The sequence below is a fragment of the Balaenoptera ricei genome, chromosome 7 (genome assembly GCF_028023285.1).
Source record: "Balaenoptera ricei isolate mBalRic1 chromosome 7, mBalRic1.hap2, whole genome shotgun sequence".
NCBI lineage: Eukaryota > Metazoa > Chordata > Mammalia > Artiodactyla > Balaenopteridae > Balaenoptera > Balaenoptera ricei.
The window spans coordinates 47221505-47236327 of record NC_082645.1 but is presented as its reverse complement, the minus strand read 5'-3'; the positions used below and the strand labels follow the sequence as shown (position 1 = coordinate 47236327).

General features: G+C 35.2%; 1 protein-coding gene across 3 annotated transcripts in view; it reads left to right on the top strand.

Moving 5' to 3' along the window:
- Positions 1–938: 938 nt before the first annotated feature.
- Positions 939–14823, top strand: part of ACVR1C (activin A receptor type 1C) — a 39382-nt gene continuing 25497 nt past the window's right edge. For all 3 annotated transcript variants that reach the window (XM_059927150.1, XM_059927149.1, XM_059927148.1), the window contains exon 1: positions 939–1107. In XM_059927150.1, the coding sequence (XP_059783133.1) occupies positions 954–1107 (154 nt within the window). In that variant the 5' untranslated portion in view covers positions 939–953. The remainder of the gene's footprint in view (positions 1108–14823) is intronic.

The window sequence follows — 14823 nt, the reverse complement described above, 5'->3', positions numbered from 1 at the left end:
TCTACCACTTTGAACATGTGAGTTAACGTGGGGTGTGTGTGTATATGTGTGTGTGTGTTTATTAAGTAGGGAATGCTGAGAAAACTTGAGAAGGAAACAGATTAATTTAGCAAAGTCTAATTTTTGAAAGTTTTATTGATGCAAATATATTAAATTCTACGATTGATGTGTTTTGCTCTACTGAATAGATGTGTTCATTAAAGAAAATTGCCCGAAGGTCATGGTCTATGTTCAAATGACTCTCATTCTGAGATGTATTCTTTAGTGAAGAGGGGGAAGTATAATGGCTCATCAATGCCTTAAAGGTAACTGTGACGATACAATAATGTTAAAGAGTCACAGAATATAAATGTGAAGAGTCACACTATTTTTTAAAGCTGTGAATATCTATGGTTTGGTTTGTGTTTAGCACATTCACTTAACAGTTTAAAGGAGAAATTGTAAATGAACAGAATACACTGGACTGTTCAGTTACTCAGCTCCTGTAACAACACTTATGTTCTACAAGTGATGCTGGACAGCGCCCCTAGGTTGCTGTGTTACTGTATCCTAGCATTTCATAGGAGCTATTGATTTAGGAATGAGCTGGTTGAGCTTAAAAAGGAGGGATTTACACCATGGATGAGAAAATTGTTTCAAAATATAGTAGCAACTGAAGAAATTGCTTGTAAAAATATAAGCAATAGTAAACAATGATTGGGCAACCCTTTTGATAAAACACATTGCCGAGAGGGAGTAACAGCTTTAGCATGTGTTTCTATCTAGTACTATTTAAACCCTCTCTCAGTCTTCATAAGGATTGAATTTCTCTATTCAAGTATTATGAAATAAATTTGCATTATAGCTTCCTAAAGCTTTTTGCCGTACCTTTTCCAGGTTTGAAGTGTGTTTGTCTTTTGTGTGACTCTTCAAACTTTACCTGCCAAACAGAAGGAGCATGTTGGGCTTCCGTTATGTTAACCAACGGAAAGGAACAGGTGATCAAGTCCTGCGTCTCTCTCCCAGAACTAAATGCGCAAGTCTTCTGTCATAGTTCCAACAATGTTACCAAAACGGAATGCTGTTTCACAGATTTTTGCAACAACATAACTCTGCACCTTCCAACAGGTAAAGGGTTTATCTTTGTTCATGCCAAATTTAATTGTACTCTTGGAAAGTTATATACACATGATAGAAATCAAACTGTTTTATGTTTCTTTAAATAAGAAAATCTGTTTTACAGTTCTCTCTCTCCCTTTTTTTTTTTTTTTTTTTTGGTAAAATTCTCTAGAGCCTAGTTGAGGTTGATTTTTTAAAAATTGCACAAGACTGTCAAAACATTGACAACAGCATAACAATTTTGAAAAAATCTGTACACATGAGTTGTATTTTTTGAAGTGATTAATGAACCTAAAGTAAAATATAAATTTTTATGGAGTCTCTTAAAGGAAAGAAATTAAAATGTATACCAAGAAAAAAGAAGAGAAAAAAGAGGAAAACAAAAATAGTAGATTGCCAACTTTTAGGGAGACAGAATCTTTTTTTCATGGGTAACTTCTGCATATCTTCTTTGCCCACACTCAAGTGAGAGCATTCATTAACAGAAAGACAGATAGAATGGAATTTGACCCTTCATTATTGTGCAAATATATTCTTGCCTTTCCCCCAATTTCATGGAGTTTTATCCTAATTTACAAGGTACAAAAATCTTAATCTGGCCTTTTATCAATAATCTGGAGTCTGAAATTTTGGGGGCTAGTAAGAGGCAAGTAATTCAAATTAAAAACTAATTTATGACATGAAAATGTCCTGCTTGTAGATTTTCTTTAGTATGTTAATATCTATACAGAAATACATATTCTTCCTCACAAATGAACATTTACATGTACTGTTATCCAATCTCAGATGTTCATATATCACCATATTCTACTATAGTATTTTTAACCTATTATTATTATTATTTTTAATAAATTAACTGCTCTCCCCCTTTTTTACTGGAGAACATTTACTTTATGCAAAAACTTGACATTACTTCTACAAATGAAAAACCAGTTTACTTGCCATAAATAAAAGGTAACTAAGTAAATAAACAAACAAATGTACTGACTGCGTTACAGTTAGGTATTTTGTATTTTCTTTTTGTTTAAAAGAGAAGACAGTGGTGTTAAAGACATACTAACATGAAATGAGTCCTTTTGATACATAATCAGAAAAACTAAGAGAACTAGAGGAGAAATTCTTGTGTGATTCAATGTTATTTAGTATCATGTTGGTTTACCACTCCAATTAATCTCAAGAACCCTTAAAAATCATTTCATGAACCACCCCTAATACTTGTCCCATTCTTTGGGAAACACTACTCTGAAGCATTATCCTATGTTACAACCTCAGAAGTCATACTTGGCATATTTCATCCCCCAAAGGTACTAGGAGTCTTAGATTTTAGACCACAGTTATTTTGTCTGAGATTCCATAGACTTCCTTGGTTTGATAGTGATCTGGTATCTATTCTGATACCAGAATTTTTCTTTCCTTATATCTCCTCCCCTGGTTTTGGTGGACCAGAGAACCCTAAAATGAAGGTCCCCTATATTTGATGCTGGTCTTCCCATGACCAAGATCCAAAAGATTAAGGAGGGGAAGGAAAGTCTCCATGTTAGGCTGTGGCAATGAGCTCTTTAATGTGTCTTCTCAGTAAAAATTATCCATAAGACCATGTTCTGCCAGTCAGTATGGGTACAAGACAGCACTTTGACTGCAACAAAAGGTCTTGGAGGACAAAATGGTTCACACACAGTTGGGCAAATTAAAGGTGCTTAGCGCAGCTAGGATATGAGTCTTTCCCAGCCCAACTCTAAACTCTGCCTAACTACTGAGATGCCTATGTTCTACCTTCAAGTCCACTTGGGAACTAGACTTTCTTTTTAAAAAATCAATTTTATTGAGGTATAATTTAGATATAATGAAATGCACACATCTTAAGTGTACAGTTTGATGTGTCTTGGCACATACATTTATGTAACTGCCACAACATTTCCATTACCTCAAAATGTTCTCAATCGCCACTTTCACCAGGGCCAGGAAACTGATCTATTTTCTAATAGCTGTAGATTAATTTTTACTGGAGTTTCCCATAAAAGGAGTCCTATGGAAGATATAATTTTGCACTTGGCTTCTTTCACTCAGCATGTTTTTGAGATTTATTCATGAAGTTGGGTATATCAGCAGCTTGTTTCCTTTTTACTGCTGGGTAATATCCCACTGTATGTTTTGTTCTTTTTATGCTTTCATCCACAATGGGTATTCAGGTTGTTTTCATTTTGGGGTTGTTATTAACAAAGCTGCAGTGAACAATTGAGTACAAGTCTTTGGAGATATGTTACCTTTCTCTTGAGAAAATACCTAAGAGTGGAATTGAATGGTCATATAATATCTATATGTTTAATTTATAAATCTAATCTCCCAAATAGTTTTCACACTGCTTATACCATTTTATATCCCCAACAGAAATGTATGATAGTTCCATTTGATCCATATTTTTGCCAGCATTTGGTATAATCAGTCTTTTTAATTTTGGCCATTCAAGTGATTGTATAGTGGTATTTCATTGTGGTTTTAATTTGCATTTCTCTAATGACTAATGATGATAACTTATTTTTTTCTTGTGCACATTGGACATTTGTGTTTCTTTCTTTATAAAGTGTCAAATATTTTGCATATTAAAAAAATTGGGTTATCTTCTTATGGTTGAATTTAAGAGTTCTTTATATATTCTGAATACAAGTCCTTTATCAGATATGTATATTATGACTATTTTCTCTCATTCTGTGGATTGACATTTTGTTTCCTTGAAGGTGTCTTTTGCAGAGTAGAAGATCAAAATTTGATGAAGTATATTTTATCTTTTTAAAAATTATTAATGGTTCACATATTTCATGTCCTGAGAAGTCTTTATATATCCAAAGGTCATAAATATTTTCTTTTATGTTTTCCTGTAGAAATTTTAACAGTTCAGCTTTTACATTTAGGTCTATGTTCAATTTAAATTTAATTTTTTGTTATTATTTGAGGTTAGGTGGAGTTTTATTTTTTCCACATGTATATGAAGTTGTTCCCAGCATCATTTGTGGAAAAATCTATCCTTTCAATTACTTTTACCTTTTGAATGAAAATAAAGTGACCATGTATATGTGGGTATATTTCTGGCCTCTATATGTCTATACTTATGTCACTATCAAACTTTCCTGATTATTGTAGCCTTATAGTAAGTATTAAAATCAGGTCGTATGACCCCTCCAACTTTGTTCTTTTTCAAAATTGATTTGGCTATTCTAAGTCCTTTGAATTTCCATTTAAATTTTGGAATCAGTTTGACAATTTTCACAAAAATATGATGATGAAATTTTTATTAGATTGAGTTGAATATGGATTATTTGGAGAAAATAGTCATGTTAATAATATTAACTCTTTTGATCCATGAACATAGTATGTTTTTCCATTTATTTAGTTTTTCTTCAGTTACTCTTAGTGTATTGTAGCTATCAGAAAACAGGTCTTATACATATTTCCTTGAATTTATCCCTAAGTATTGCATGTTTTTAGATGCTACTATAAATGGTAGTTTTAATATATCAATCTCTAAATGTTAACTGCCAGTATATGAAAATAAAATTAATTTTGTATATTGACCTTATATCCTGTAAGCTTGTGAAAATAACATATTAGTTCTAATAGCTTTTTAAAAAATTCCTTGGCATTTTCTACGTACAGAATAATCTTATCTGTGAGTACAGACAGTTTTACATCTTCCATTCTGATCTCTATGCATTTTATTTCTTTTTCTTGTTTTTTTTGCACTGGCTAGGATCACTAAAATGATGATGAGTAGGTGTGGTTAAAGATCCTTGCCTTTTTCCTGTTTCTAGGATGAGTGCACTCACTCTTTTACGGTTAAGTATGAAGGTTTTTTTGTAGATCCCTGTTATCAACTGAGGAAATTTGCTTTTATTGCTAGTTTTGGGAAAGTCTTTTTTAATTAATTAATTTTATTTTTATTTTTGGCTGTGTTGGGTCTTCGTTTCTGTGCGAGGGCTTCCCCCAGTTGCGGCAAGCGGGGGGCCACTCTTCATCGCGGTGCACGGGCCTCTCACTATCGCGGCCTCTCTTGTTGCGGAGCACAGGCTTCAGACGCGCAAGCTCAGTAGTTGTGGCTCACGGGCCTAGTAGCTCCGCGGCATGTGGGATCTTCCCAGACCAGGGCTCGAACCCGTGTCCCCTGCATTGGCAGGCAGACTCTCAACCACTGCACCACCAGGGAACCCCGGGAAAGTCTTTTTAAAAATCATGAATGAATATTAACATTTTTTCAAGTATTTTCATGGATTTATTGAGATTATAACATGACTTTTCTTCTTTAGTCTACTGATATGATGGATTATCTTAATTGGCTTTCAAAGATTACTTATAACAGGGAAGGTATCTATTATGTAGCCAGTTAATTAATATGTCTACAAAAAATGCTATGTGACATTTAATTGATATCAAATTTCTTTACATAAACTAAAAATTTGTTTCTTTTAGTGACATGGGTATGGTAAATTGACATTGAATTGAGTAAGATTGCATGTGCAGTCATCTTGTGTTAGGTTGTTCTCTCTGTGAGGCAGCACTGAATGGTTATTAGCTGTGTTTGGAACAGCAGCTGTTGGAGAGGAGTTGGGAACCTCTAGGCTGAGCAGTGATACAGCCAGTGCCAAGAACTCTGCTGTTTTTGTGTCATCAGGTGAGTGTGATTGATATCCCCTGCTCTGCCTAGTAGGAATTTATCAATTTCAAATGTGATCACATGTATATGAAATATGTAAAAGCACTCTGAAAAGGAGACAGTGTGATATTTCCACAGTACTTAATACTCTGCATCACATTCATGGGTAAAATGGTAGAAGAAAAGGTTGAGAGGTGACCAGAACAGGTTGGAGAAACTCTGGGACTTCCCTTTTCAGTTCCAGCTGAAAGCTAAGTGGATCCTTGCCTCTTGGTTCTTTCATTCATCACCCCAGACTGTGGTGTCATTTCTGGATAACTGACTTCATGTAGGTACAGTAACCCACTCTTGTCATGTTTCAGCTGGCTCTTTTCTGTCCTTAGGTCCTGTTTGTGATAATTGGGCTCTTGCTTTGTTTCTTTGTGACAAACTTCCTACCTTGAATACATCTCGTGACTTTTTTCTCCCCCCTTCCTCTCCCTGATGGTGTCCTAGTAACTCAGCAACTGGAGCTCTGTAGGCACAAACTCTTGCCCTCCTAAAAATCCTCTTAAGTGTTTGATTCTAATTCTTAAAACCTTAGACTAGTGGCTTTTGTACAGCTTTCCATTGTGACACACAGAAAGAAACACATTTTATGTAATTTCCCCCAACCCACATGCACACACATCTGAAACAAGAATTTCACAAAATATTCTTACCCATAAAATGTACAAGGTACTCTGTGCTCTTTCATTAAGTAAAAATGCTGATCAGACCCCATAAGTTGTTTACATATTTACAGTTTAAGAGAGACTGCTTTAGTTGATATTTAAAATGTGGTAATTTTAAATGCAGCAAGGACATTTATTATTTTAATTAACTAGTTCAACAAACTATTAAGAATCTGGTTACTATTTTAATTTACAATGTTTTTCTTTTAAATGGCCTTTTAAAACCTTCTTACCCATTCATTTATAATACTAAATTGGATTAAAGTTGAATTAATTCAGATCATTGTAAGCAAGATTTGATTAAGATCACATTAAATTTGATCACTTGCCCTTAAAAAAAAGTACTTCCTTGTTTGACATTGCATGTGGGTTTAATTTTCAGGAGTTAATTTTTTTGATAGAAGTAATTTTATAGTTTAGTAGAAATATAACATCAGAAAAATTGCTCGTTTCCCTGAAGCTTATTGTAGTAGATATCTTTGATGTCACTGGAGTGACCTTCCAAGTTCAACTATTATCACAAATATTTAGAGGGCTTTTTTCTAAGTAAACTTGAAAGGCAACAACCATTTCCAAAAACAGGCATGTGTTTGACTAGTGCTTGGAGCTCATGTCTCTACTAATAGTAAATATGTTGTTATTTTCATTATACGAACATACTGAATATTTAAATATTACAATTAAATATAGGCTATGCAAATCAGTTAAGCAAGAGAAACATATATATTGTTTGTAGTGTAACCTAATTTCTTATTAACTGTTTATTTTTAGACCAGATAAAAATAGCTCTTTTAAACTCCAAAAACATCTGCCCACCTTTCTGGATTCTACTTATCTTGCCCTGACTCCAGTGACTTTAGATCTAGTACTCTCAGGCTTCAGTAAATTTCCTGCACAGTAACTCATGCAGATTGACCACTCACAGCTTCCTCTGAAATTAGGATAGAAGCCACTTTGGTGGGAAAAATTCACCTCAAAAATAAATGATGTATTCTTAGCTCTTCAAGAGCATTTCCATTTCAATAAAAAAAAGACTTATTTACCCAAATTAGTGCATACTTTTGGGGTGGAGGATGGGGAGGGGGATTGTTTTCAGGGTAAACAAACAAATAATAAGTGAAAAAGTTCCATTCTTTTGGAAAATGTTCCAAAAGATGTTTAAGGTGTGTGTCCCTATAATGGGTTCTTTCTGTGAGCCCTCTAATAAGTTCTCACAGTTTCTTTACTGATTTTGTGTAAGTTGGGCCTTCTGTATCTATTCTTCAAGCTTCTTAAACTGTTTTCCCTATATTTTCTAATATTTGAGTCTCTGATAATTAATTAATACTATCTACAGCTTCTATGAGTTTGAATCTGCTGACTCATGTTCTGGGTGGCTACTTTCCTTGCATGTTTTGTAATTTTTGATTGTGAGTTCATGTTTTGAGAATCATATCTGGAGGAAACTTTTGATGCCTGTATTTAAAATATATTCCTCCAGAGGAGATTTATATTAGCTACTGCCAGATATCTGGAAGTGCTACCAACTCCAACCCATTCAGTGTTTTGATTAGGTTTTTTTGGCCAACATATAGCATGAATTCTGGCTCTAAGCCTGCCTATATGGATGCACACTTATGGTGAGGACCTCTCAGAGAGAGCTTTTTTTTTTTTTTTCTCTACCCAAAGTCAAGGTTGAGACAGACAAATAGATGAATACACACCCTGTCTCTCTCTGCAGAAGGTTTCTATTTTGTTTTATTTTCAATGTAATGCTATTCATTTTTGACTGATTTATACCAGGATCTCTGATCTGACCTTTCACAATTTCAGGAACCATGTTTTATTTCCTGATCTTGTGATACAATCTAATAAACTAAGCACTTAACTACCAAGAACTGGCAGATGCCTCCAGGGTAAATGGCAGTCCCTGTGCTCAGATACCTCCTTGGATTTGCATTTTATTTTTGGCTGCTGAGCAATTCATTTATTTTCCTACCAGGTTAATCATATAATAGAAAAAAGTTTTTCATTTATATTTTATTCAGCATTTTTGTGTGTGCTGTACTAAGAAGGGCTCTGTGGACATCTAAAGTGTAACTTGGCAGAAGTGGAAACTCCAGGATGGTTTATTTTTGAAATGATGCTGGCATAATTATCTATCCATCTGGAAGAAAACAGGGCTGTACCACAGTGTCATACCATATACAAAAATAAATTACAGCTTGATTAAATATCTAATTGTGAAACATAAAACAATTTAAATGTCAAAGGAAAATTTAGGAAAAAAAAGGATTTTTATGACTTTACAGTATGGAAGCTGTTTTTAAGTAAGACAGGAAATCCAATTGCTATAAAAGGAAAAGACAGATATAATTGACTATATGCAAACTAAAATAAAAATGAATAATAAAAGATAACATAAATAAAACCAAGATAAATGAAATATGGGATAGAAATATTTGTAGCATATATGACTGGAAAAAAAATAACTATTTAAAAGATAAAGAGCCTCTGTGTATGTGTGTGTGTGCATGTGCACATGCCTGTGTACATGGCAAGGGAGAGAGTGGAAAGAGAGAGAAGGAGAGGGGGTGCTAAATGAAAAAATGGACAAAAAACACACATGGAAATTTTACAGAAGAGAATCTTCAAAGTGGTCAAGTATTGAAAAGATGTTCAACAAAACTAATAGCTGGGGAGATGCAAATTAAAACAACATACTATTTTTTTCCACCCACTGGATTGGTAAAAGGTAAAGGAGGATGTTTTCAACTAAAAGTATCAGAAACTTAGATAATATCTTAACCAGTGAGGGAGTTCACAGCCTCAGCATGACAAGAAATCTGGAAGTAGGTTCTTTCTATGATTTGTTAACAAAGAGACTCAACAGTGTCAACAGCCTACTTCCAGTTTTCTTTTTATGTGAATTGGTGAACACCGTTATTGTTTAAGACATTATTATCTAACTTTCTGATACTCTTATCTGGTACATTTTTTTCCTTATGTGTATCTGCTTTTTCTAACAAGGGAAATGTTGGGTTTTGCTATTAGCAATCTCAAGATTCAGGGAAGACAAAAGTAAAAAAACATGATTTGCTCAAATTGGGTCGTCTAATAGAAACTGCCATGTTTAGTAGAATTATCAAAGGTCTCTTTCCTTATTGCAAGTTTAAACCAGACGTAAATACATCTCCTTCCAACCCCAGGGAGGAGGCTTGGGTTTATTACTAAGCAGAGCAGGGGAAAAAAAGAAATAATGAAAAGCAACAACTTTAAAACAAATGAAAAACCTTATTCTTGAGAAGCTGTGGACATAGCATAGCCATCACATGGATTTTAAACCTGAGTTTCCATTGTCTGAGTGGTACTCTCCAGAAGAAAAGCTTTTTTAAAGTATACCCAGACTAATAGTGTCCCCAATTGCCTGCCAGAAGAAAGTTCAAACTCTCTGGAGAAAGGCACTTTAATATTAGGTCTCAAAGAGACACAACAAACACTTTTTCAAGGACATGAGAAGTACATAATGAAGGACAAGCACTCCAAGCTTACAGGGGTTCAAAACAGCATGAGCATGAGCATGAGCCAGTAGAAGAGAGCACAAAGTTTCATATATTGGAATTATCAGACAATAATTATAGAGTAGCTATTCTATGTTTAAAGAAACAAAAGGCAAATTTGAAAACATTTGTTAGAGAATAGGAAATTATAAAAAAATGACCTAGCAGATTTGAACAATATTGAAGAAAACTTTTTAAAATTAAAGATACAATAACAAAAATTAGAAACTTAATGTGTAGGTTTAACAGCAATTCGTATAACAACAACTGAAGAGAGAATTAGGGATCTGAAACACGGGTCCGAAAAAACTATTTTGTATTCAGTAATAAAGAAAATACATAATGGAAAATATGGAAGAGAGGGTGACAAATAGAGGAAAGTATAAGAAGGTTTGATATGTGCTTTTACATATACCATGCATATGTTACACTAATAAAAATGTTGACATATTACTAGCAGGCAAAATTAACTTCAATGAAAAAAAAATTACTAGAGTTAAAAAGTTCACTTTTTAATGATTAAAGTTTCAATTTACCAGGGATTCTTTTTTTTTTTTTTTTCTAATTTATTTTTGGCTGCATCAGGTCTTAGTTGCGGTACGCAGGATCTTCGTTAAGGCATACAGGATCTTTCGTTGTGGTGCGTGGGCTCCTCACTGTGGCACACAGGCTTCTCTCTAGTTGTGGCGTGCGGGTTTTCTCTTCTCTAGTTGTGGCACATGGGCTCCGTGGCACAAGGGTTCCAGAGTGTGTGGGCTCTGTAGTTTGCGGCATGCAGGCTCTCTAGTTAAGGTGTGCGAGCTCAGTAGTTGTGGCACGTGGGCTTAGTTGCCCCGCAGCATGTGGGATCTTAGTTCCCTCACCAGGGATCAAACCTGTGTCCCCTGCATTGCAAGGCAGATTCTTTACCACTGGACCACCAGGGAAAGTCCCTACCAGGGATTCTTAATAAATTTAAATTTCTGTGTACTTAAGAATATGGTCTCAGACTTTCCTGGTGGCACAGTGGTTAAAAATACACCTGCCAATGCAGGGGACACAGGTTTGGTCCCTGGTCCAGGAAGACCCCACATGCCCCGGAGCAACAAAGCCCGTGCGCCACAGCTACTGAACCTGCACTCTAGAACCTGTGAGCCACAACTACTGAGCCCATGTGCCGCAACTACTGAAGCCCACATGATCTAGGGCCCGCGTGCCACAACTACTGAGCCTGCGTGCTGCAACTACTGAAGCCCATGTGCCTAGAGCCCATGCTCTGCAACAAGAGAAACCACCACAATGAGAAGCCTGCACACCGCGAGGAAGAGTAGTCCCCGCTTGCCACAACTAGAGAAAGCCCGTGTGCAGCAACGAAGACCCAATGCAGCCAAAAAAAAAAAGGAATATGGCCTCAAAAATAAAGAAAATATTTACAGATCTATAAGGAGAAATAAAAAAGTCTATGATCTCAGAAGGAGATTCACCACTGTCTTGGTAATTGATAGAATAAGTAGATTTTTTTAAAAAACCAGTGAGACTACATAAGGTTGAAACAACATGATTTATCAGCAACCTAATTTTTAGAAAGTTATAATGTAAATTATAATAGTCTTATGACATATCTGTAAGGAAAATTTCAAAGCCCAAGACGTTCTACCACAAAATTCTGCTAAATTTCCAGGAACAGATAACTGTGTAACTGTTACACAAACTCTTCCAAAACATTGACAAAGAGGAAACACTCCTTAACCTATTTTATGCATAACCTTGATATCAAAACCCAGCAAAGACAGTACGTAAAAAAGAAATTACAAGCCATTCTCATTTATGAGCATATATGTAAATATCCCAACTTTAACCTGTAACAATACAGGAAAAGGGATTCTGGGAAGCACAGTACAAGGACAGAGAAATGATTATTTGCGAAATCAGGATAATGCTTACCCTGGAGGTTGGGAAAGGATATGATCATGTGGGGTATCTCCGAGTTGGGGAGCAGGTAGGGGGTAAGGGGGCTGGTGATCCATAGGGGTTTATAATTATTTTTATGCTCAGTGTATATGTTGTATGCACTTTTCTGTATATTTATTATATTTCACAACAAAAGGAAAACAAAACATCAAGTTTCAAAGTGACTTTGTTTTTGGCCACACCGCGCGGCACGAGGGATCTTAGCTCCCCGACCAAGGATCGAACCCTCACCCCCTGCATTGGAAGCACAGAGTCTTAACCGCTGGACCACCAGGGAAGTCCCAAAGTAACTTTTGAGTATGGGTAAATTTATGAAAATGACACATTCTCCTAACATTCGGAGTTGATATCGGAGAGCTAACCGGCTGAGGACATTATTTAATTCTTTCCTTATAAATTTGTATACTGTTTGTTTTGTTGCAAATGTGTTCTTTTTCTAATGAAAAAATCTAATGGATCAAAGTTTGCTAAGACTATAAATGCTTCAAAGACATCTAGTTTCCTCCAATACCCATTTAGTAGCAGAACCTAGACTTAGCTGGGAGTATGGCTGTCCCTCCAACTGACAGTATTTTCAGCTCCTCTTACTGGTAGGTGTGGCGTAAGTTGTGGCTAACGAGTTGACTGGCGGTGTTTTGGAGGACTTCTGAGAAGACTCATTTAAAACAGAACTGGCACCTTATTATGCCATCCTCCATCATGCTGCCTGGATGTAAAGGATGGAGTTTAGCAGCTACCTTGGACCATGAGGATAATAGCTACATGATAGGGATGGAAACAAGGGAGATGAAAGGACCCTGACCAAAAACTACATGCAGCCAACCTGCTAACATTGGACTATCCATCTTCAAATTTCTTTTACATGAAAGAGAAAAGGAAACTTCTATATAGTTTCCTCTGTCATTAGTAGCTAAATCTAATTCTAATGAACATAGAAACAGCAAAACAAGTCATTGAGAGTTCTACCTGCTTATTGGTTGTACCTGACCCACAGACAGGTTTCATTTGATCTACATAGTTTCTGGGGAAAAAAAGTGAGTTTCTTTATAATGTTAAACATTGAGTCAGTATAAAAATCCAGACATCGGGCTTATCTTGAAAAAATCAGAAGATTTGGCATTCTTGAAGTCTCCCTCTTGTTATCAGTTGGCGGAAGCAGAAGTGACTGATTTCCTTATTGGGCCTGAGCTTTCCTTGTTCATTCATTCACTCATTCAATACCTACTGAACTTATATTCACTGGCCTAGAGTTCCTACTATCAGTAGTTTAGTATATTTTCTATTTTAATATAGTTGAGTTATTCTGTTTAATATAATTTTATGTCTGACTTTCCTTTCTTATTATTAAAACATGTCTTTCCTATGTGAAGGAATCACATTTTGTGGCTTGTTTCTTTCATAGTGGGTTGCACTGTGATTTGTAACAGAAATGATTTCTGGTGACTCTAGGTGACATCAGAGACATGCTCAGAGAAATAGTGGTGATGTCAAATAGCATCAAGAGCATTCTAAAATTGTCTATGAAAATTCATCGAGGATAAGGTCAGGAAACCTGGGCTAGAGAAGCCTTTTATTTATAGGGTTAATTTTTATAGGAACTGCTATTTAGTTTATGCGTGCACTAATTACCACCCTTCATATGGAAATAGAGTATTCAACAAAAACATTCAAGTTCTGGGTATCTTTGTTCCCATTTTGCTGCCAAAACATACAGTGCTTGAAAGGGTAAGTGTAATAATAATTTCTGATTTTTCCTTTTGGAGTTCAATACACTATTTTAATACTATTGTATTTTTGACTAATTCAAATAATTAGTTTCAATAAAGAAAATACATGCACAATGTTAAAATGTGGGTACTTTCCTAATTAACCTCAGTACAGTTTTCACCGTCCTGTTCTCAATTGTGTAAAGAAAAAAAGAACAATTTATTATTTATATCAGCTAGGGTAGATGAACAATGCATATTGTTAGGCACATGTCTAAATTAGACTTTAAGCCAAACTGAAGGATTACATTTGAAGGAAGATAAAATGTGAAAACATTAGCATTGAATTTATCAAAATTAATCATTTTAAAGCGTGCTATAATTATAAAAATTTGCAGACTCAGGTAGTGAATATTATTCTTTGGGGAGCTGAAAACTCTTGCTATCTTAATCCCTTTAAAAATCCATTGTTGTCTCAACTTTTATGGTTTTCTATTTTAAATGTAAATTCATTGCTCTAGGCAGTGTAAGGTGACATCAACATGCTGAGAAAGACTCATGGGACCCCTTGTGGAATTGCTCTGCCACCACATGAACAAATCCATTTGTAGCTCACTCTCTGAGGATCCCCCATACACCTGACAGGTGTGCCAGACAGGGATTTTTTTTCCCCATAAGCTGAAAGATGCTGTGATTTTTACATTTTGAAAAGTCCATGAAATATAAGTATACAAAAAGTCAAACCTTGTACTTTAAATGTTTAATATAGGAAGCATTTCTTGTCTCAAGGAACAAGTACACTGATTTTAATTATGAAATTTTGTTCATAGGGATTAATAGGAAATTGAAAGTACAATTTATAACCAATTCTAAATTGAGGATTTTACACTATGTAAGCCCTACTCTTCTCAGTTACATAAATACTATTACCCGTTTACTCAAATATTTCTCAGGTGATTATCGTATATAGGATGTTGAACTGGGTCAAAATATCATTGTCTCATGTCAGTCTTTTCCAAATGGACAAGCTGCTTTGTGTGAATGTGTTAGCTGAGGGAGAAATTCTATTAGCGTGAACTTTAGGACAGAGAAGTGTAACTTTTCTTTGTCATCAATATTTTTAAGTGCCTTCTTTGAACAACGCCCTCAGCTATGAGATAGGGTGCTTCTTC